At 38.9% G+C, this 20,368-nt stretch overlaps 2 protein-coding genes across 6 annotated transcripts; one reads left to right on the forward strand and one right to left on the reverse strand.

The window, feature by feature from the left end:
- The first annotated feature begins 398 nt into the window (after positions 1-398).
- LOC130924463 (protein starmaker-like) lies at positions 399-7,652 on the forward strand. Of its 4 annotated transcripts, XM_057851062.1 has the most exons (12): positions 399-589; positions 671-730; positions 2,333-2,486; positions 2,585-2,668; positions 2,970-3,051; positions 3,141-3,491; positions 3,566-3,686; positions 4,301-4,724; positions 4,794-4,912; positions 4,987-5,133; positions 5,203-5,255; positions 5,334-7,652. In XM_057851062.1, exons 1-12 carry the CDS (start codon positions 495-497, stop codon positions 5,411-5,413), a joined length of 1,770 nt encoding a protein of 589 aa, XP_057707045.1. In that variant the 5' UTR covers positions 399-494; the 3' UTR covers positions 5,414-7,652. The 4 variants fall into 4 exon arrangements, with proteins under 4 accessions (XP_057707045.1, XP_057707044.1, XP_057707047.1 ...); XM_057851061.1 differs by having other exon boundaries at positions 4,301-4,912; XM_057851064.1 differs by lacking the exons at positions 399-589; positions 671-730 and having other exon boundaries at positions 2,354-2,486; positions 2,571-2,668; positions 4,301-4,912.
- On the reverse strand, positions 5,276-19,800 carry pola2 (polymerase (DNA directed), alpha 2). 2 transcript variants are annotated; one of them, XM_057851066.1, is made up of 18 exons: positions 19,443-19,800; positions 19,212-19,336; positions 19,016-19,101; positions 18,856-18,919; positions 18,562-18,671; positions 18,107-18,306; positions 17,215-17,303; positions 16,872-17,024; positions 16,483-16,545; positions 15,650-15,701; positions 15,425-15,543; positions 15,294-15,332; positions 15,122-15,195; positions 10,123-10,225; positions 9,938-10,044; positions 6,491-6,547; positions 6,280-6,406; positions 5,276-6,209 (listed from the first exon to the last, which is right to left on the reverse strand). In XM_057851066.1, exons 1-18 carry the CDS (start codon positions 19,528-19,530, stop codon positions 6,054-6,056), a joined length of 1,812 nt encoding a protein of 603 aa, XP_057707049.1. In that variant the 5' UTR covers positions 19,531-19,800; the 3' UTR covers positions 5,276-6,053. The 2 variants fall into 2 exon arrangements, with proteins under 2 accessions (XP_057707049.1, XP_057707050.1); XM_057851067.1 differs by having other exon boundaries at positions 5,277-6,209; positions 18,856-18,913; positions 19,443-19,796.
- Between the last annotated feature and the right edge of the window lie 568 nt (positions 19,801-20,368).

The raw sequence follows: 20,368 nt of genomic DNA on the forward strand, positions 1-20,368 counted from the left end.
AGTACCTGCCCACTTGATGTTTCCTACACACTCACTCGAGACCTCAGCCCAGCAACACATGCACTCGTTAATGGCCAATCAGGTCAAAGTTTCAATTTACACATTAAATAACAATATTTCCTCCAGTCAACCACATATCAATCAGAATATGGCAGTTTACTTCTGGCATTTTCAAGTCTTACAATCCTGATAAAAGGTTTAAAAAACCTAAATATACCACAAAGTGATGTGTCTAAATATGCACACACACACACACACACACACTATACATATATATATATATATATATATATATATATACATATATATACATACATATATATATATATATATACATATATATACATATATATATATATACATATATATATATACACTACAAGGTGATGTGTCTAAATATGCAAATCTGCTGGAGTCAAAGAGGATTTCCTGCCTCTGCTCCCTCCCACCCGTGAAGTGACCTTAATCTCAGTGGCCTTTGCAAATCTGCTCTCATGGCTACATCTGACAATTTACTGTCACTTAGGAATCCAAATGTAATCACCTTTAACATTTATAGAAATCTGAGAAGAAATACCCAAAAAGCAAGGTAAGATCCTTGTTTGTTTTAAAAACACAGTCGTATTAGTTCTAAAATGGTGTGTCCTGTGTCATTGTTTCCACTATTCAGTCTCCATAAGGCAAATGCTTTGAAATGTGACAACGACTCATCTGTGGGGCTTCAAATGCTGTAAGTATCCGAATTTTATTTTCATGATTGTTACATATGACCAGGGGTCGCGTTAACCGAATATTTTCCTTCGTTGACCGTTTTTTTAAAACGGTGACGGAAAAAACTTAAGTCCATCCGTCATTTTGACAGGTTGCAATTCACACCCCAGACCACAGGGTGGCGAGTGAGCATATTAATTGGCTATTGTCTCTCTTGATGCGTGACGTCGTTGGCCTTACTCGGAAAAATGTCAAGGCAAATGAGTGTCCGAAGTTCCTTCAAAAAGCCCTAAAACGCCGATGGTGTTGATAAAAGTGGTGAAAAAAGAGGGACTAATGCAGTGGAATCAAGTGAATCGCCGGTTCACTCCTCACTGCAGCGAGCAGTTGAAAACACCGCCAATTACCAGGAAGGGCAGAATTGGTAACACGGTGAAAGCGGCATAAAGCCAAAAAAGCGGACCAGACTAGCCAGAGCCTGAAATTATTTCAAGGAAAATATGGAAGGTGCCGCCACTGTGTCTACTCTTTTTGCTAAGCTAAGCTCGCATACCACGGGAGCACGTCGGCTATGAACGAACACTTGACGCGCCGTCACCCAGGTGTATTTCCGAAGACAACAGGAAACAACAAGCTAGCGGATTGTAAGTCCATACAACTTTCTAACGATTTTTTTAAAAAAGAAGTTGCCTTTATGTGCGTCGTATCAACTATCAACGTGCATTTTTATTTAATAATAATAATAAATTAAAAATATATATACAGTATATATATAATAGAATTATATAATATTTTATTATTATTAAATGTATTAGGATCATGGTCCCACTTGGGGGGGTGTATATATATATATATATATATATCCTGTATATACATAATAAAAATATATAGGGAAACACAGCACTGGCCTGCTTACTGTAATCCATGACTGCACTAATGTTAGTTACTTTATATTATAAAGTATTATTGTATTATTGTGTATATACATATAGTGACTGCATCAAGATATAGTCATTTTAAAAATTTAAGTGACGGGTAAAAATAGATTATGACCGGATTTTTATGACTCTGTCAGTCAAAATGACAGACAACGAAAAAGTGTAGCGCAACCTCTGCATATGACTGTAGGGAAATACAGTGATCTTTCGTATTTCGCGGCTCAACTTACTTGCCCTCAGTGCATCGTGGATTTTTAAATCTTGTTATAAGAATCATAAGAATGAAAGCGTTCTAGAAACATTTATGTACACTTTACATTTACGTATGTATGTACACGTACAAATGTAACATGAAATTGAAGGAATACAGTACATACTTACTGTATATTTTACATTTTTATGTACGTTATTTATATTATAATCACATTTCAAATTATCGTTTGATCTGATAGTGAAAACATGCATTTGTAGGGTTTTGTATACATATTGATATCTATACAGACAAAATGTTATAAATAGGGTGGGGGGGGATAGACACTCCTTCACGATTTTTCACTTTACGTGGTTGGTTCTGGTCCCCATTAACAGCGATTAGTGAGGGATCACTGTAAGTTATTTTCTTGCTCATTGTAGGGAAATGAATTATTTCCTTGCTCATTTGACTGCCTTTGTGTTCTCTTCAGTCAAACAATACATTTGCGAAAACGCTGGCTAGAGCTGAAAGACCGAGAGTACGCAGCACGACAGTTTAACCGAGAGCTGCTGCAGCAGTTTGACAAAGCTCAAGACACACTGAGAGAGATGATAGCCGCCACCGCTTCTATGAAGACTATTCGGGTACAGAGACGGCCATTTAAACATTAAAGAGGTCTCTCTGTTTTCAGTCATTTATACTTTTTAATGCAAAAACTTGATGAACAGTTTGACCTGTGTAGATGGAGTATGACCTGTTCCTGGAGGAGAGCGCTTCCCACAGGCAGCAAGAACACAAAGAGAAAACACAAGTTCACCACGAAAAGGTATCAACTGAATCAGGGGCCACGATCAACTGTGTCTGACTGTGATTGTCAATCTGCTCATAGACATGACTGCCTTAACTGCAAATACCGTACAATTGCAGTATATTAATTGGAGAAAACTACATATAAATGAGAATACCACCTGCTCATAGTTAAAACTGTCACAGCATTGAGCACAACCTTCCCATTGCACCCTATGCATTTATTCTATACCAGGAATTTTTACACTTACCAGATGTTGCTGTTTATTATGTGATATATTCTATTATTGTCGTAAGAGCACAGTATGTTTTTCTTACAGAGGATGGAACAGTGTTTAAAGATGTGTCTCAAAAAAGAAGAGCAAGTGTCTAAATCCATTGGGAAACATTTATATTCAAGTGGTAAGCGTTATAGAAGATTAATGGATGCATTGTTTTTACTGTGTATGAGTATTCCTGTCATTAACATTATACACCGTGTCTATGCATAGGTTGTAGCAGTCAAGCACAGAGAAATGGTTCTACACAACTGTGCAATGGCCAAGGCGGTTCTCCGGCCTATATGCACTCTGTACCTTCTCAATCCCTTTCTGCGCAGACAATGACAGCCTCTGCATTCTCTCCAACTTTACTTCCATGTACTCAGACCTTCCAGCTCCAGCCCCTTATAGCCACGTCTCCGAAGCCACAATATTGGCAGAGACATAATTCACCTGACTGGCCTCCCAATCAGGTGGACACCCCCCGGTCCTCAATGGTGTCTGATGCTGAAGATGCAGTGACAAGCATTAGCTTTAGGAGCAAATGCAGGCATTTATCCCAGGAGTTGGATTTTAAACCAGGTGCAAATAGTAAAGCATTGCTGTTAATAATAATCATGCCTGGCGTTTATATACATTGTTTGTCATTCTGTTAGTCCGTTTGCCCTGCAAGTCCGGTGAAAACGGTGACACCAGCACCAGCAAAGACTCCAGACAGGTGATGAGTAGGAAGAAGAAAAGGACCACCAAAGAGGGTGACAGAAGCAGCTCTGAGGAGTAAGACTTTCTCATTCTTATACACTTACAAAATCTTATTTTTTAAATAAATGTTTAGTACTCGTTTCCTTGAATTTTAGTGATGGATTTTGGTGATCACTTCCATGAGTTACGATCGATATGATGCAGCCGAATCAACTCGAGTCAAATACTGTCATGTGATGTCACTTCATTAGCTCCAACACAGGAGCTGTATAAACCCCTGCCTTCCAAAAGACAAACTTTCACTTTTTATTAACACTGCAAGAGGTGTTACTTAACCTTATAATCGTAGTTTACTGTACTGTAAGACACCATACGTAGAACAATCAATCATCCCTCTCATCATTCTAAACTGAAACTAAAGAACACATTATGCGGTTAAGTCAGAGGTTCTTTGTATGGCTTCATTCCGCCAGTTTTACATTAAAACCTGCTGTGATCACTTTTAAACTTTAATGTGTCATTCATAGCCTATATGTTAATGCAGACTTCTGTATTGCTTTTGATTAAAACTTGACATAGTTATCTGAAAGTTGGTAAGTAGGATATCGATGTAAATCATCAGTGAAGCCAAAAAGACCACTCACAATATGACGTGCACTTGAATGTCACTTTCCCCTTTTTCAAATCAGATCATTAAGGACTTCATCATCAGCGGGTCAGACATCTAAAAGCATTGAGTCGTCATATAAAGGCAGCAACTCCACGAGGGTGAACATTGGGGGAAATATTGGTGGATCCCCACTGACCACAAAGAATGGAAGAGGAAAAAGAGATAGCCCAAAGAGCTATTCTATGAGCAAGTCCCAAAATGAACATGAAGTTAGTCGAAGTCCTTTAAACCAGTCCGAGAGCAGCAGCGGTGACGATTCACCTTCCCAATCAGAGTCTAGCAGTAGAAGCAGCACGACTCCAGAAGTCAAAGACAACGAAGAACTACAACAGGATGAAGAGACAGATGACAATAGTGATGAAGATGAGCGCAACCTGGAGGACAATGGGGCAGAAGATAAGTCACCAGGGGATGACAGGGAGCACCAGTTTGATAAAGATCAAGTAGGAGATAACTGCCAACCTGACAAGGTGAACGAGAAGGAAAAAAAAAAAGATTTGTGTTGGTTGCAGGATGAGGACGTCAGTGAGGATAATGCCGAAGAGGAGTTGGAAGAAGAGGAGCAATCAAGTGAGGAGAAAGCCGAGGAGAGAGATTCAGATGACATTATTTTCTCACATCCGCAGAACAAGTAAGAAGCTAAATTGATTTGGTTTCTCAATAAAATGATGGAAGACAACAGCACAGATGTGCTTTCCCATCCAGGGTGCACTTTAGTCCACAAGAGGGTTTTAACGACAATGACAGCGAGGTGGGAAGCAGTACAGGGAAATCTGATGAAGACTCAAGTGAACTTGATGATGACGACGTTGAGAGTCTCCTTGCTCCTCAAACTCATAAAAAGATAAGCGAGTAAGTAAAGTAGAATAAAGAGTAGAAATCTATTCAGTTAAATTATCTACCTCCATTTTTCATTTGTAGGAACAAGGATTTCAAAATAGTAGTGAAACCCAAAAATACCACCGCCACCAAAGGTATTGTCAAAAAGATGAACAAAAATTCAAACTTATGGGACTTTGTGGATGTTTATTCAGGTTTTGTTTATTTTCCAGTTATAAGCAACATGGCAATATTCCAAGCGGGACCACAACTGGATCAGCAAAGTGACTCTGATGACCATTTTTATGATTAATTACCATTAGATACGATTACATATATGTTTTTGTATTCCACCCATCTCATACTACAGGGAGCACACATACTATGTATGTGCTATTATATTTTGTTGTTGCTATAGGATATGTTTATATTTACACAGAATTGTTATTTTTTTTGTCAGAGATCTGGAATTCTTATGTTCATTGGGAACCATGTTGCATTTGGAACTTAAAGTGGATAGGTGAACTTCTTTCACCTAATGAACATGCTGATTGGACAATGGGTTTCTCATGGGGAGGGGGTGTTAGTACTTATGTAATAAATCAAATAAGTACCATTAAAAAACGTGGATGCCAACTAACACCCCGTTTTGAAATATGTGTCATAGTTTGATTCTTGTCAAGCTATTCTATGACAATTACAGTATACAAGTTCTAAGCACCTTGCCTCCCCTTCTCAGGCCTGTGTATTTATTACTGATTTCTGGGTAGAGTCATCATAGATTTTGTGGATGTAACCAAATGATTTGTAAATATAACAATTCGAACGCAATTATTTAAAAAAATGAACTAGTTGATGCAATATACTTAGTGGGCCACAAGACTGCGATATCAAGAGCCGGTTGGTTCAAAATTGGTCTCCATTAAGTACATTTGTATTAGTCCTTCTTTTGGTTAAATCTTTACCACCTGAGCTGCCAAACAATGGTGGATGCTTTTCTCGTCTTCGTCTACTGAGGCGGCACGCTGAATGAGTAGCCGTCCGTAAGTGCCACCCACCTGGCCTTTGGTCAGGCGTCCGGGATTAACACATACACAGCCAATTATATCCTGCGGAGATTTTGTCTATTAACATAGTTTACGGGAAAAATAAAATGACTCAGATTTGCTTGTTCTGTACCTTGACTAAGTAGCGTAGCTCAGATGGAATGATGAGAATGTCTGGTGTGAGTGGCATCTGACCAAAGCTCTGGAACTTCTCATAGTCCATGTTCACATCCTCAACGGGTGGGTACAGTGGATAGTAGCTGACGGGAAACATGCATACTATATCTAGCATACAGACCATAGCGAGGTCAATCAATAGCATGGGTGATATTTCCCCCCCCTACCTTCTCTGTGTCAGTATGTGCTTCAGAAGGCGAGAAAATCTGTCTGAGCCAGTGCCACTGCAACAAAGAACGCAACCATTTAATGAGAGCAAAAGCTACTACAGAGGACATCGGTACATAAAACCTGGAATCAGGTATTTTTGCTCAATCCAATATCATTCTATCCTCATAATGTATCATTTTAAAGGCAGGCATTAGCGTTATAAAAGTGTAGAGATAGACCGATTATCCGCCGAGCCGAGTATCGGCGCTGTTATTTGGAAATTTGACGTATATCTGCCTTTTTAAAAATTTATATCAGCTCAGATGCAGCCGTGCCTCTCTCTGCTGCCTGCAGTCTCCTGTATTCACCCAGTCCTCTGATTGGTGAAATGGTAAATGGAGTTACACATGTGTTGCGCCTTTCCACCTTTTTAAGGCCCTACCTACTGGTGACGCAGCACCAGGAGCAACATGGGGTTTAGTATCTTGCTTAAGGATACTTAGACGAGGTCATCTTTCTTGTCTGTGGAAATATTTGAGAGAGCTATTCATTTACTCTTTTATTCATCTTTATAAGAGATGTTTCTGAGTCTAGGAAATTCAGGCACTTCTGGAGCAATTATTTTTTGTGTGATTAAAAAAAATGAGAGGTGCAACAATTAATCGATGAAACGACAACTAATCGATTAGCAAATTAATCGACAGCTATTTTGATAACCAATTAATCGTTTAGGACCTTCTTCACCTTAAACTTGTGTAAATTGTAACTTCAGTTGTAAATATCTGATTTCTTCATTACATTTTTGTTAAGTCAAAGTAGGAGACGAACAAAAATTTGCTTTTACTTTGGAAAACAATTCATTTTTGCCAATTTTCTGACATCTTACTGTCTAAACTAGCTTCTTAATAAGGCTACAAATACTAATGGATTAAAATCGACTAACAAATTAGCTAGCAACAAATTTGATAATCGATACAGTTGTAGATTACCGTTAAGTAAGGAAGCTGTAATAAAATAGTTTTGAAGGAAATACTTGTCATTTATTTTGTCTTCATTGTTACTTACAACATGCCTAAAACAACTTCAAGGCAAATTGAGAAGATAAGAAATAGGTGACATTTATCCAATGAATCGTTTAATCAATCGTCTGATTAATCAATAGAGAAAATAATCGTTAGTTGCAGGCCTAATAAACATGCTTTAGGCTTTTAAATGAAGTTCAGTGTTTGTATTACTCTTTTTTATTTTCTTTTTTTTAAACTGCAAATGACTATCAGCTCCAAAAATAGTTCGAGCTTTAATAATGTATCATACAGGTGCAGGCCAGTAAATTAGAACATCAGGTGCGCATCACAAACTTTTTTGGTCTGGTCAAACATGAAAGGTGTGAATACACCCAGAGAGACCATTTAAAGGCCTTTACAGGTGTTTGAGTTAGTCAGCATACAGTATTAGTGTGGCACCAGTCATCTTCTACAGAACCATTTCAAAATATTCTAATTTTCTGAGTTACTGATTTTTGTGTTTTCATTAACTGTCAGTTATAATAATGAAAACTAAAATGAACACTTGAAATTTATCGGTCTGGGGGTAATGCATGAATTTTTTAACGCAATTCCTGAAATAATTCAACTTTTTGATGTAATTCTAATTTACTGGTCAGCACCTGTACAACACTGATTTGTATAAGGTGAGTCACGCCATACATATTGTATATGAGGAACACAGTCAGCCCTCATTTTTCGCGGTTAATAGGTACCGCTCCCTCCCCTAGAAAATCTACGAAGTAGAGGCGGAGCTTATTTGTATAATTTAAAACAACAACAACAAAACCCCTTATACGTATGTATATGTTCATTGTAATAAATGTTTTTAAACACTACAAACAAATGTTTTAATTATGATATGAGCAGGGGTCGCGTTAACCGAATATTTTCCGTCGTTGACCGGTTTTTTAAAACGGTGACGGAAAAAACTGAAGTCCATCCGTCATTTTGACAGGTTGCAATTCACACCCCAGACCACAGGGTGGCGAGTGAGCATATTAATTAGCTATTGTCTCTCTTGATGCATGACGTCGTTGGCCTTACTCGAAAAACGTCCGAATTAGCATTCAGGTGTAGCAAACACGGAAACGTTAGGAAGCTTTGGAGAGCATTGTCTAAGGCTACGTTCTACAGGTCTTAATGCACGAATCCAATTTTTTCGTGTTTTTCCGACTCGAGTCAGGCATTAACTTGACGGTCTGAACGGGAAAAGTCGCATAGAAGTGGACCATTTCAAATCCGATCTGGGTCATTTTTGTATGTGGTTCAAATCCGATCTCGGCCACATTTTTCCAGACTGTCGCGGCGGTCTGTACCGTCCAGTGTCCCAAATCCGATTTTAGCTGTGCGTTATTAGCACCTAGCTTGCAGTGAACACGGCTTTTGGGGAAGGGCCGGGCTTGACAACAGTCATAAAAAAATAAAAATGGGTTGAGGATAAGCATGAGAATGATCGGTTTTCTCTCTGCTCTATGTGAGCTGTATTTCAACATTTCCTACACGACCGAGAGTCGGGAGAGGGGTCTGGCTGCAGCCCGTCTTAGAGAGTCAGGGCAAACTGCCCTTATGTGAGTCTGACATGCACGGACAGTGCGTGCATGCTATCGATCCATATAAACTGTGAATATAAGCCTAAACGGGGATTATTTATGTCTGTTATTTGTCTCCTCCTTTTGAAAAGCAAAATATGATATCCCTGGAATGACGGATGACTTGTCATTTTTTTTTATGCTTCTGCGCACCGGCGCGTGTCGGACTGCGAATTAGAGCGCATGCGTAATACTTGAATGGTCTCAATGGACAAAAGCAGTCTGAACGGGCACGCCAAAAAAACGGATATGACAAAAAAATCGGATTTGTGCATTAAGACCTGTAGTATGAACGTAGCCTAATTGAATGAGCAGGGACAAACAGCTTGGAGTCAGAAGTACGTGCGCTATTCTCAAACCTGAACGCACCCAGAGTCTTGGATGACAAATCAACAGAGCAGAGAGTAGACACAACATAGCTGGTAGTTTCTTCAATTTATTCAGAGTTGAGTAAGTAACGCACCGCTTTTGACCAACACTGCTATTGAATATGTCATTATTATCATTTTAAAAATTTAAGTGACGGGTAAAAATAGATTATGACCGGATTTTTATGACCCTGTCAGTCAAAATGACAGACAACGAAAAAGTCTAGCGCAACCTCTGGATATGAGATATATATATATCAAAGAAAACAATACTCTGTACACATATACATGCATTTATCTTAACATTTTAAAATAAAATTCTGTTTATATTTTTTCAATTCATTGAAAAAAATGTAATAGACTGAGGGCGCGAAGTTTGAAGCACAATATAGCTGGGAATCACAGTCCAGTGATTGCCAAGTGTTCTTGCTTATCTAAAATTGAGGAAACTGCCCCCTCACCTGCTGATCTCCTCCGCCCCCAAGTGTAGAAGGATATCAGTGGAGGTTATGCCAAACGTCACACCGTTAATCAGCACAGTGCAGGGGTCAGGAACCAAAGTCACTCGCTGCAGTGATTAAAAATAATTTTAGCTTCGTCTATGAATGATATTTTTTTTTACAAAATGTGTGTGTGTCCGTCTTACTGGGTTCTTGCAGAGGCTTGGCAGTGTGAAAGGTGGCTGTGGATATATGTAATGATGGTGGATGTCTCTCTGGGACGGAACAAACACTAGGCGACAGCCTACGCTGAAAACAAAACAATAAAAAATAAATAAAATAAAAATAAAGTGAGAAAGCTGTTCAAAAAATGAATGTGAAATAACAGTATGCAGTAGTTTTGAACACAAACCAGATTCCAAAAATGTTTGGACACCGCAAATTGAGAATGCAATGATGTGGAAGTGCCAGATTTCAATATTCCAAATAGAACATTGATGACAGAGCAAACATTTAAACTAAGAAAATATAACATTTTAAGGTAAAAATATCCCGATTCAAAATTTCATGGTGTCAAGAAATCTCAATTTGACACATTCAGCCTATTGCTACCTGTCCCAACGTTTTTGAGTTTGTTCAAAGAAATTTAAAATAAACTTATCTTCCCTTAAAACGATATATTTTCTCAATTTAACTTTCAACCTGCTATCTATGCTCTATTCTGAATACAACACTTAAATGAGTCATTTCCACGTGAACACATTCAGTTTTATTTACACTTTTATTCCCAACTTTTTTGGAATCAGATTCGTACTTCTTTACTTTTACTATTTAAAGGTTTATTCTGTGCGCTTTGCTGCTATTTGCGCACCTGATTTTAAGGCACATTAATGAGCCAATGTACTGCATTTTCATTTGTTTTTCCCATTGTAATTAGTTTTTCATTTATGAATTCATTTATTATTTGTTTTAGTTATGGGCTTGATGAATGACGCACGTGTCTTGAGCACTTGTATAATACAGTTATGCTCCAACAAAATAAATTTGAGGTCATTAAGCACAACCAGAATTCATATATAAAACACACTGGATTATAAAATGCCTGACATTTTTGCAGAAAATAAAAGAATTTAAAGTGCACCCAATGGTCAGAAGAATATTTAAAATACTTTTTGATACGAGTTTTACGTATGACCTAACCCACACAAACCAGACATGCCAACCCCACATAGGACGTTTTCATAGTAAATATTTGAACTCTGACCCATTAGGCAGGTGTGTAAAGTAAGGGATGTACCAGTATGAGATTCTGACAGTATGATAACCTTAACCCCGGTAACACACCAGAAACGTCAACGTCGCGTCAACGATTCCGCCGCTATAACGCACCAGTGACGCTCGGCGTCAATTTCCATTGGACGCATTTCACGAGCAGCACGTCTGTGGAACGGCTCGATCGGTTCACGCGAGAATTGCAAGATCACACAAGAGTAGCGGGTATTTAAAGATTATAAAACAACAACAATTTGCCTTTCAGACCGCGCGTATTGGTCAGGTTTGTTTCAGGAAGAAAGAAGAAAAAAGAAGTCATGTGCTAAAGAGAAAAGCAATCCCAATGACAAAGATTTTAACATGTATTTTACAAATTAATTTCCTCAATCAATTTTTTTCTTATAACCATTTTTCTAAAACTTTATTGATGGTTTTTCTCAAGTTAAAGCACCAAGCAGAAATTAATCGATAAAATTGTGTAGCAGGATTTGTGTATTATTCTTATTATTTAACTAGAGGTGTTTTAGCTCATTTCAATTTATTTCATTTATATGGGCTATTATTTATTTTATTATGTATTTATGTTTTGCAAATGTGATGTAGAATTCATTTATATTCTATATTTTATGTCGTATAATTTTAGTTCCTATGTGACTATTAGTTCCTACTTGTTTTGTTGTGGTAGGAGGGTTTTGTATTGAACACGGGGGTACTGATGCGCCGAGATTAAAAGCAGAGTTGATACTGTCCTGCCGTGTTGGTTATTGTTATAGCAGAGAAGACAGCAGTAAACCACAAACAAGTAAACTGTGACCCCATATACCCACAGCCTCAAGAGATCTGATGGACTCAAGAAGTAAGTTACGATTGCATATTACTTTGAAAATTGACCGGATCCACTGTATTTTTACACAAGTGACTTCCTGTCTGGCCGATCCTACCTAGTATTATTGACGCAGGGGGGCCGCGTCTCGCGTCACATAACAAACTCTGTTCTTTTCGCGTGCGACGCGTTGAGTGCTTCTGGGACGCATCCAACACGCGGCCACACTGCGACTGGTGTGCATTGCCTGATTGACTTTAACGGCCGCGTTTCACTGAGTTATCCTGGCGGGACCGTTGACGCGCCGTTGACGTTTCTGGTATGTTACTGGAGTAAGCTAAAATATCAGTTTCTCGGTATTGCAATTACAGCTCTAAAGTGTGTTACTTTGAGATATACTGGTTTAAAAAAAAATTCTATTGAACAGGATTTTTATTTTTCAAAACATTAGAAACCTGGAACATTAGTATAATGTTAAAATAAATGCAGTCCTCTAGGTGGGCCTAAACCCACAGCCACAGCTCAACATTACCACCATCACAACAAAAATAATTGAATTACCGTATTGGCCCGAATATAAGACTGTGTTTTTTGCATTGAAATAAGAGTGAAAAAGTGGGGGTCGTCTTATATTCGCGGTCTAGACGTTATACCCATTCACGACGCTAGATGGCGCCAGATATCATTGAAGCGATGTTCTGTCATGACAGATCTTAGCTACTCTCAAGTTTAACCAGTTTGCATTATTTTATTGCAATGTTTTTCCTTATTCAGATTTGTTTCAAGACTAGTTATAGTTAGACTTCACTTTGATGGTTAATGCAGTTATTGCAATTTTGTTGTTTTATCACAGTAGATTGGTTTATTTACATATCAAAAACCAGAAGCCATTCATTTACGAATGTGATTGCACTTCAGTTTACGTATTTAAATATTCAGATATTAAGATTTGAATGAGGCAAAATAACATGCTTTTTCTCTCAAATATTAGGAGTGTAACGGTACACAAAAATCTCGGTTCGGTACGTACCTCGGTTTTGAGGTCACGGTTCGGTTCATTTTCGGTACAGTAAGAAAACAAAATGCAAAATATAAATGTGCTAGTTGTTTATTACACACTTTTGTGCTTTCAACAATAGGAACATTAGCCTATACGAAGCTTGAATTCTGCTCAAAAAGTAGCAGGTATTTAAAGATAATCCAACAACAATTTGCCTTTCAGACTTTTCTGAAAGAAAGAAGAAAAAAGAATTCCTGTGCTAAAGAGAAAAGCAATCCCAATGACCAAGATTTTAACATGTATTTTACAAATGCAATGCCTCAATGAAACATTTTTTTTTTCCTTCTGAACGGTTTTCAAAAGCTTTATTGGTGGATTTTCTCAAGTTAAAGTTCCACACAGAAATTAATACAATTAATTGCGTAAGCAGGGTGTATTATTTTTATTATTTAATTACAGGTGTTTTAGCCTATTTCAATTTATTTCATTTAAATGGGATATTATTCATTTTATTATGTGTTTATATTTTACAAAGGAGATGTAGTATTCATTTATATTGTATATTTTATGTTGTATAACTTTAGTTCCTATGTGAATATTAGTTCCTACTTGTTTTGTTGTGGTAGGAGGATTTTGTATTGAACACGGGGCCGTGTTGGTTAATATTATAGCAGAGAAGACAGCAGTAAATCAACAAAGACAAGTCAACTGTGCCGCGATCTACCACTCAAGAGATCTGATGGACCCAAAAAGTAGGTTACGATTGCATATTAGTTTGAAACTCGACCGGATCCACCGTATTTTTACACAAGTGACTTCCGGCCCGATCCTAGCTACCGGTAGTAGTATTGATGCAGGAGGGCCGCGTCTTGCGTCAAATAATCAACTCTGCCGTTCTCGTGCGTCGTGTTGAGCCGCTTTTGGGACGCGTCTAACACGCGGCCGCACTGCGACTGGTGTGCATTGGCTGATTGACTTTAACGCCCGCGTTTCACTGCGTTCTCGCGGCGGCCATGTTGTCGCGCAGTTGACGTTTCTTAACAGTCCTACCGTGTTGGTCCTCATTACAGTAGAGAAGACGGAGTAAATATAATCTACACAAAGAAACTGTAACCCGATCGACTCACAGCCTCGAAAAGTAAGGGTTACATTACATTAGAAACTCGTTCGGTACGCCTCTGTTCCGAACCGAGGACCCCGAACCGAAACGGTTCAATACAAATACATGTACCGTTACACCCTTATCAAATATAGTGTCATAATAATTTGTTTCAGATGTACTGCAATTATTTTCCATATAAAAATTCATTTGGTGTTCAAAAAGTCTTTTTTTCAAACTTGAGTCTTGAAAAAGAGGGGGTCGTCTTATAATCAGGGCCGTCTTATAGTTGGGCTTATACAGTATTTTCCATAAAAAGCACGTGTGTTTGACTCGTATCACGTTTACATGATACACACTCTTTTCTCAACAGATATTTGTCAGAGAGGAAAAGAAAACACGTTTTACCACCGCTAGACACACTAAACACACTGAAGTTAACTCTCGTAGCTGGTGGGAAACTTTCAAGACAGTGTTTACTAACCTTTATTTTTCTATGAATGTGCAATCATGTTGGAGATAGTGACTCCTCGGCAGCCACCCTTCGCAAACATGTTTTACATGTCGGTTGGCCCTCCTCCGCTAAGTCGCGGCTGTCTAACTTTTCTGTAGCCGAAGTATTCCCATACCAACGATTTCATTTTCTTCGATGGGGAAAACAGCGCAGGAGTTTCACCTCCTCCGGTTATCGTGTAGCACAGCTGACTCACTGACACTGAGCAACACCCGGTGGGAGAGGGTTGAGCCTTGCAGCTGCAGGCGAGGGATTTCTCCCTTCATTTTTGGGACATAAAAAATAGCTAATACCGTAGGGATGGTATGACTGAAAATGTTTGCGGTTTTGAAACCGTAACGTTTTCATACCACGGTATACCATGAAACAGGTAATCGGCACATGTCTAGTGTGAACCATTATCCACTGTAACCACAACCACTACTATACGGCCTGTATGAAGAGCAAGATACTATAAAAATGTATGATGTTCAGTGTTGATGGACGTTTAAACCTACGATTTTGTGCCTTCCAAGATGCTTTCAATGCATCTAGCAAAAATAGCTTCAAACGGCTCAGTCACCTGGGATTTCTGGTTGGGGGAATAGATTGTTTTTAGCATGGGCAATATATGAAGGTGTATATTTTAATTTTGCTTGATGATGCAGAGACATTAAATGGTGACCTTACCGCAATTTCTTCATGTTTAGAATCGACAAAAGGACCAAGCTGCAAAAAAAAATAAATAAAAAAAACAAAAAAAGAAGGAAAACATGTGAAAACTGAGTATTTTGCTGGAAAATGTAGGACCGAGGCTTTACCAGTATGCACACATCAGGACGATCCCTTCCAATGACATGAATCAAGTCCAGGAGAGGTTCAAAGTTCAGGCTGTCAGATGGAGTATAAGGCCCACAAGCCACTAGCACGTTGACCGGCTCTAGAATTGCACCAAAGACAAATTCAGACCATCGTGAAACTGCAAGTGTTTGAGGTCCATTAATCTTCAACGAAGCAATCAAGAATCTTGAGCATCCTTCCCTTACCTTCATCTGAGTCCATTTTAGCTTCTGATGAATAGAAGGGAAGTGGGATACCCTGGAAAATACAAAAGTATCAACATGATAAGTGAGATTAGCTCTGTAAAAATGAACTTGATATCACCTTTCATTTTAAGGTTCCCTTTCACCACATTCTTCTTATCAGGCTAAAGCAAGATATATTAGGTTGCAAAAGCCCCAGACACCAGTTTTCAATTATTTTAGATGGTTGGATTTCTGATTACGGTTCGATATTTAATTCCTATGATTAGATCGAATTCAACCTCTAATTTGAATGTGATGGGCTTTGGTCCGGTTGGTGGTATACTTGACACCTTGGGAAATGGCTGACAATTGTTATGCATTGTAGCATTTTTCTATACCTAGCAATCTAATTGCCTTGTAACATGAAATCACAATGTCACTTGTTGAAGCACGTCAGCTCGCTCCCATTCAATGTGTGTCACGGCCGCACGTGTACGTTTTGGCAATAAAGACCGAAAACTTCATCCACATGTACGTTTAGCAGGTCCCTTGGCAGCAAGGAAGTCCCCTGGAATGGACATTTTTTCCCCTCTTCTATTTCTCAAGCCATCCCCACTATCAGAAAATCAGTTGTACTCATAAATACAAGAGGACTGCTGAGCCATGGTCATTTAAAACCTGTAAATGTATTTATGAGAATGTTGCTTGTCAGCCAATTTGAGTCAAAGGCGTCTGTCAAATTACGTGTCAAACTTAAACCAGGTCACAGACTCATGTTTATACTAAGCATAAAACAGTGGGGGCTAAAGTGGTTTTGTTGGCAGAGGACCTATAAGGTTTAAACTGTAGCAAACCTCGTAGAGTTTAGAAACCATCAATTTCCCTCCGGTTGTGTTCATCCCTTCCATTGCCACCACCTGGAGAATGGAAACAGATTGGAAATTAGCGGCGCATTTGTGAAGATGGATTTCCACTAAGCATAGGGTGGATATCCTATATGGGATTTTTTTTTTGTTTTGTTTTTGTGAGAGCTCTCGGTCGGACGCTGGCTGAGTCTCCAGACCAGTTCCTTGGCATACTCAGTTAGTTTTGGTGGCCCATATAACCTGTTGCACACAGTCTCAGCGCACAGGCAAAGGAGATACCACCGTGCAGTGTATGTTCTTCAATAACCACAACTATTTGGTGACAATACATTTTAAATTCATTCAAAACTACTAATCCGTAGTTTGAAAAACCTAACCTGGCCAGGAAACAGTGAGTACTGCTGGAGCTCTGACAGGTCCACACGTACTTGCTGACCACCTTGCTCTTGTCCCGCTTCCAACAAAACAGACTGCGCGTTCAATTTGCCATTACTGTCACAACACACCTGGCCCAAAACTGACACACTGTCCTAGTAAAAGGACAAATACAACATTAGACACCAATGGATGATGCGACACATTTACACCTGCACAATATATAATGATGGATTGAGTGATAAAAAATCTAAGGCATGTTTTCTAGTTGCTAATATACAGTAAATATGAAAAAGTCATGACATAAAAAAACTAGGATTTTAAGTGTTTGTTACAATGCTGTACCTGTGCTGGCAGTGAAGCAGGGGAAAACTCCTCAATGTTGTAGTGAGACCTAAGGTCTTCTCCGAGCATCTCAATCTTGTCTGTCAACACTGAAGGAAAATGCAATTGAGAATAAATCAGTGTGACTATCATGTTAGAACAGTGATTCCTAACCTTGCTAAAAAGGTACCGAACCCCACAAGTTTACTTTGTGGATTCACTGAACCCTTTGAAATCAGATATTACAGCATTTTTTTTTTCAAATTCAAAACAGATTTATCCAAGCTGGCAATTGCAATTTTATAATTTTGGAAATTCGCGTTCAAACTTCTTCTCAGTTTGACAGCATGTTTTTATAAACAGATTAAAATTTGAGACCACAATGCCCATTGGTCTGTTGTATTCCTTCATACCAAGTGAGAGTCAACCTTCCACTGAACAAACCAGTTCCTCCTCCCATCAGATCGAGGACTAGCAATTAAAAGAAATGGATTAAGCCTGTAAACTGGGAGGTAACCAGTCCAAAACCTGGCCTAAAAAGCCACTTTACCTAGATTTAATCAGCATACGAAAAAAGCTTTACATTTCTTTACCTTATCCAACCCCTGAGACTGACTCACCGAACCACTGGAGTTCAATCGAACCCAGGTTAAGAACCACTGTGTTAGAAAGTTAATTTTAAGATTCTTCAGTGACACGTACAGTTTTTGCAGATGAAAAGAATCTACAGTAGTTTGAAATGAACCAATAAAACGAGTAATTTTGATATCAATATTACAAAAGGGCATTGGTTATAACACAAACCATATTGACAAAGGATATTTTTTCAAATACATTTCAACAAGGGGTTGACTCAGTTGAGATACATCGTACAATATAACACTGTCAGGTAAACCTATTTTCCTTCCCTCACCATTGCGAATGTCTCGCAGTCTCTGGAACATGTACTTGTAACTGCTGCGGAGGGAATCCTCAGGCCCTTCCAGTAGCTCCAATTGTAACTCCGCACTGGGAGCTTTCCTCCCAGCCCAACGTGTACCCTGCACTGCCCCAAACGAAACCACCACCTCTCCTTTCCCGCCACGTTGACTATACTTCTGTGAAGAAGTTGGACTGAAGAGACAAGGACAATTTCTGTAGGCTACAGTTTAGAGGTTGACAGACATCTCAATGCAAGGCATAATTATTAAGTGAAACACACATAAAATGATTAATGTCTTTTGTAACATTTAAAAGATGTCACAGTGCTTTCAACAATCAAAATTGCGTTTCAGAACAGTAGAGAAAACAAGAGGAGTAGGGAAAAAAAACTCGCGGGCACTGAGGATTCTTCTTCAATGTGGATTAATAATATGTATTGCAGAATACCAGGGAGAAAAGCAGGCAGGAGACAACAGGACGCCAGGACTGGCCAACAAGGCTGAGCTCCTCTTTGAGTAAGGGTTTTCTGGTGTGGTCAGCACTCGTTTCTGGGAGCCCTACAAAAACAAACAAAAGTGCACAAACTCAGTGAGCTCATGCAAGGATACAAAATGGACACATCTACTGAACAGTTCTATTTATCAAACAAAAAAATGGGCCACATTTCAGGAAAATATTCTGATACTTTGGCATCACTGACGAGCAAAATTTTACTTGCAAAAGACAAAAGTGACAACTAACTTTTGAAGGAGTAGTATAGCAGTCCAGTAGATTATCTTCCTCTTCTTCTGCTTTTATTCTGAAGCCAAAATAAATTAAGGTCTGTGATGCATTGGCCTCTCGCCATGTAAATCCAAAAGGTAGAATATGGCGGGATGTATAGCTTCAAAAAAAAGGATACATTTCCTGTATTGTGTGAATGTCCCTGGGTCTGTGTCGCTCTTCTGTTTTGGAGCTATGCTTTGATTTATGCCTCTTATTTAACACCTGCCAAAACAATGAAAAACTGTTCAACATCAACTTAATGATGACGTACCACTTAATAAACATTGTTTACAGATTTATCAATAGTGAAATATGTTGGTTGTTGCACGCACCTCGTGTTCAAATTGTTCCAGAGTGTCCACAGAGATTGCCAGTCCATTTTTTGTGGTACTATATGCAACCCATTCTAAAACCCATTTGTCTGCATTGATTGCGTTACAAAGACATTGTTCCACCACTGAGGGACACAAGACACACGGTGAACGCGTAAACTGCACAAGTCATTTGTCAGCCGAAGGAGATAACCAAACAACATAACAGCATAGGTTTAAAACCTTACTTACTTTTTTCTAATGCAGAGTCATCTTCACAAGATATGCAGAACATTTCAAGTTCAGACTTCAAGTTTTCTGTGGTTACCGTCGGAGACATTGTTAGTTCAAACAGCACCGAACGCAATTCTTTGTGGTAATACTTTAGCGGTTAGCAGTTCCAGACTCGGACGTCATACCAGGGGTCCGACCTTAAGAAATATGCTTATGAATAAATCCTTCAATTGTGTTCTGGGCCCAGACGCTATTCGTTTTCGGTCAACATTCGAAGGAGACTTTCATTTTACCGCGAAAGCTTGCCTTTGCGCTCCCTCCTTTTCCGGTATTTTTTTTTTCTCTGCGAATCAGACGCATTGTCGCCCTCTAAAGTTCTGGAGTGAGTACCATATATTCATGCAAACATGAATGGCGTACCGCAGGGGCGTACCGCAAGCAACACGTCACTTTTTCTCATTAACATTAATGAGGTTAGCAATTGTTGCTAGGCGGGTCAACCTCCCGTTTGTCCCTAATAGTAAATGCGTGAAAATAGAGCATGAACGAGATGTTTACTGAGCTAAACCTACCAATTCTGTCCGAAAATGATGTCCCTGGTGCCAAATTCACTGGCAATGATGTGGAAGAACATACAAATGTTCAGTTAAAGAGATGGCTTGAGTGTCGAGGGCTAAAAAAGACGGAAAAAAGAGCCGACCTGATCCAGAGTTAGCTTTTTTATCGACACATTTTTCTTGTGTGCATTGCCTTACGCGACTGACAACGACATTCTCCTGTTTCAACAATCTATCCTTTTCCACCATATGCCCTGTCTTTCTTATATACATTATTGTATCCTCTGGTTGTCTTACGTCTCTGACCGTTCTTGGGGGCAATTTACATTGCTATTTTGTGTAGCAATTGCAAATGCTACTCTGTGACAGCCAACAAACACTTTAAAT

This window comes from Corythoichthys intestinalis, chromosome 11 (genome assembly GCF_030265065.1).
Source record: "Corythoichthys intestinalis isolate RoL2023-P3 chromosome 11, ASM3026506v1, whole genome shotgun sequence".
Classification (NCBI taxonomy): Eukaryota; Metazoa; Chordata; class Actinopteri; order Syngnathiformes; family Syngnathidae; genus Corythoichthys; species Corythoichthys intestinalis.

Coding starts and splice junctions, on each gene's coding strand:
- LOC130924463 (XM_057851061.1), top strand. CDS start 495: ATGGCTACATCTGACAATTTACTGTCACTTAGGAATCCAAATGTAATC. Junction 590..670: donor AGAAATACCCAAAAAGCAAG/GTAAGATCCTTG, acceptor TCCACTATTCAG/TCTCCATAAGGCAAATGCTT. Junction 3,687..4,300: donor GACAGAAGCAGCTCTGAGGA/GTAAGACTTTCT, acceptor TTTTCAAATCAG/ATCATTAAGGACTTCATCAT.
- pola2 (XM_057851066.1), bottom strand. CDS start 19,530: ATGTCTCCGACGGTAACCACAGAAAACTTGAAGTCTGAACTTGAAATG. Junction 15,702..16,482: donor TGGTTTCTAAACTCTACGAG/GTTTGCTACAGT, acceptor TGTATTTTCCAG/GGTATCCCACTTCCCTTCTA. Junction 6,210..6,279: donor AGCTACGCTACTTAGTCAAG/GTACAGAACAAG, acceptor AAATCTCCGCAG/GATATAATTGGCTGTGTATG.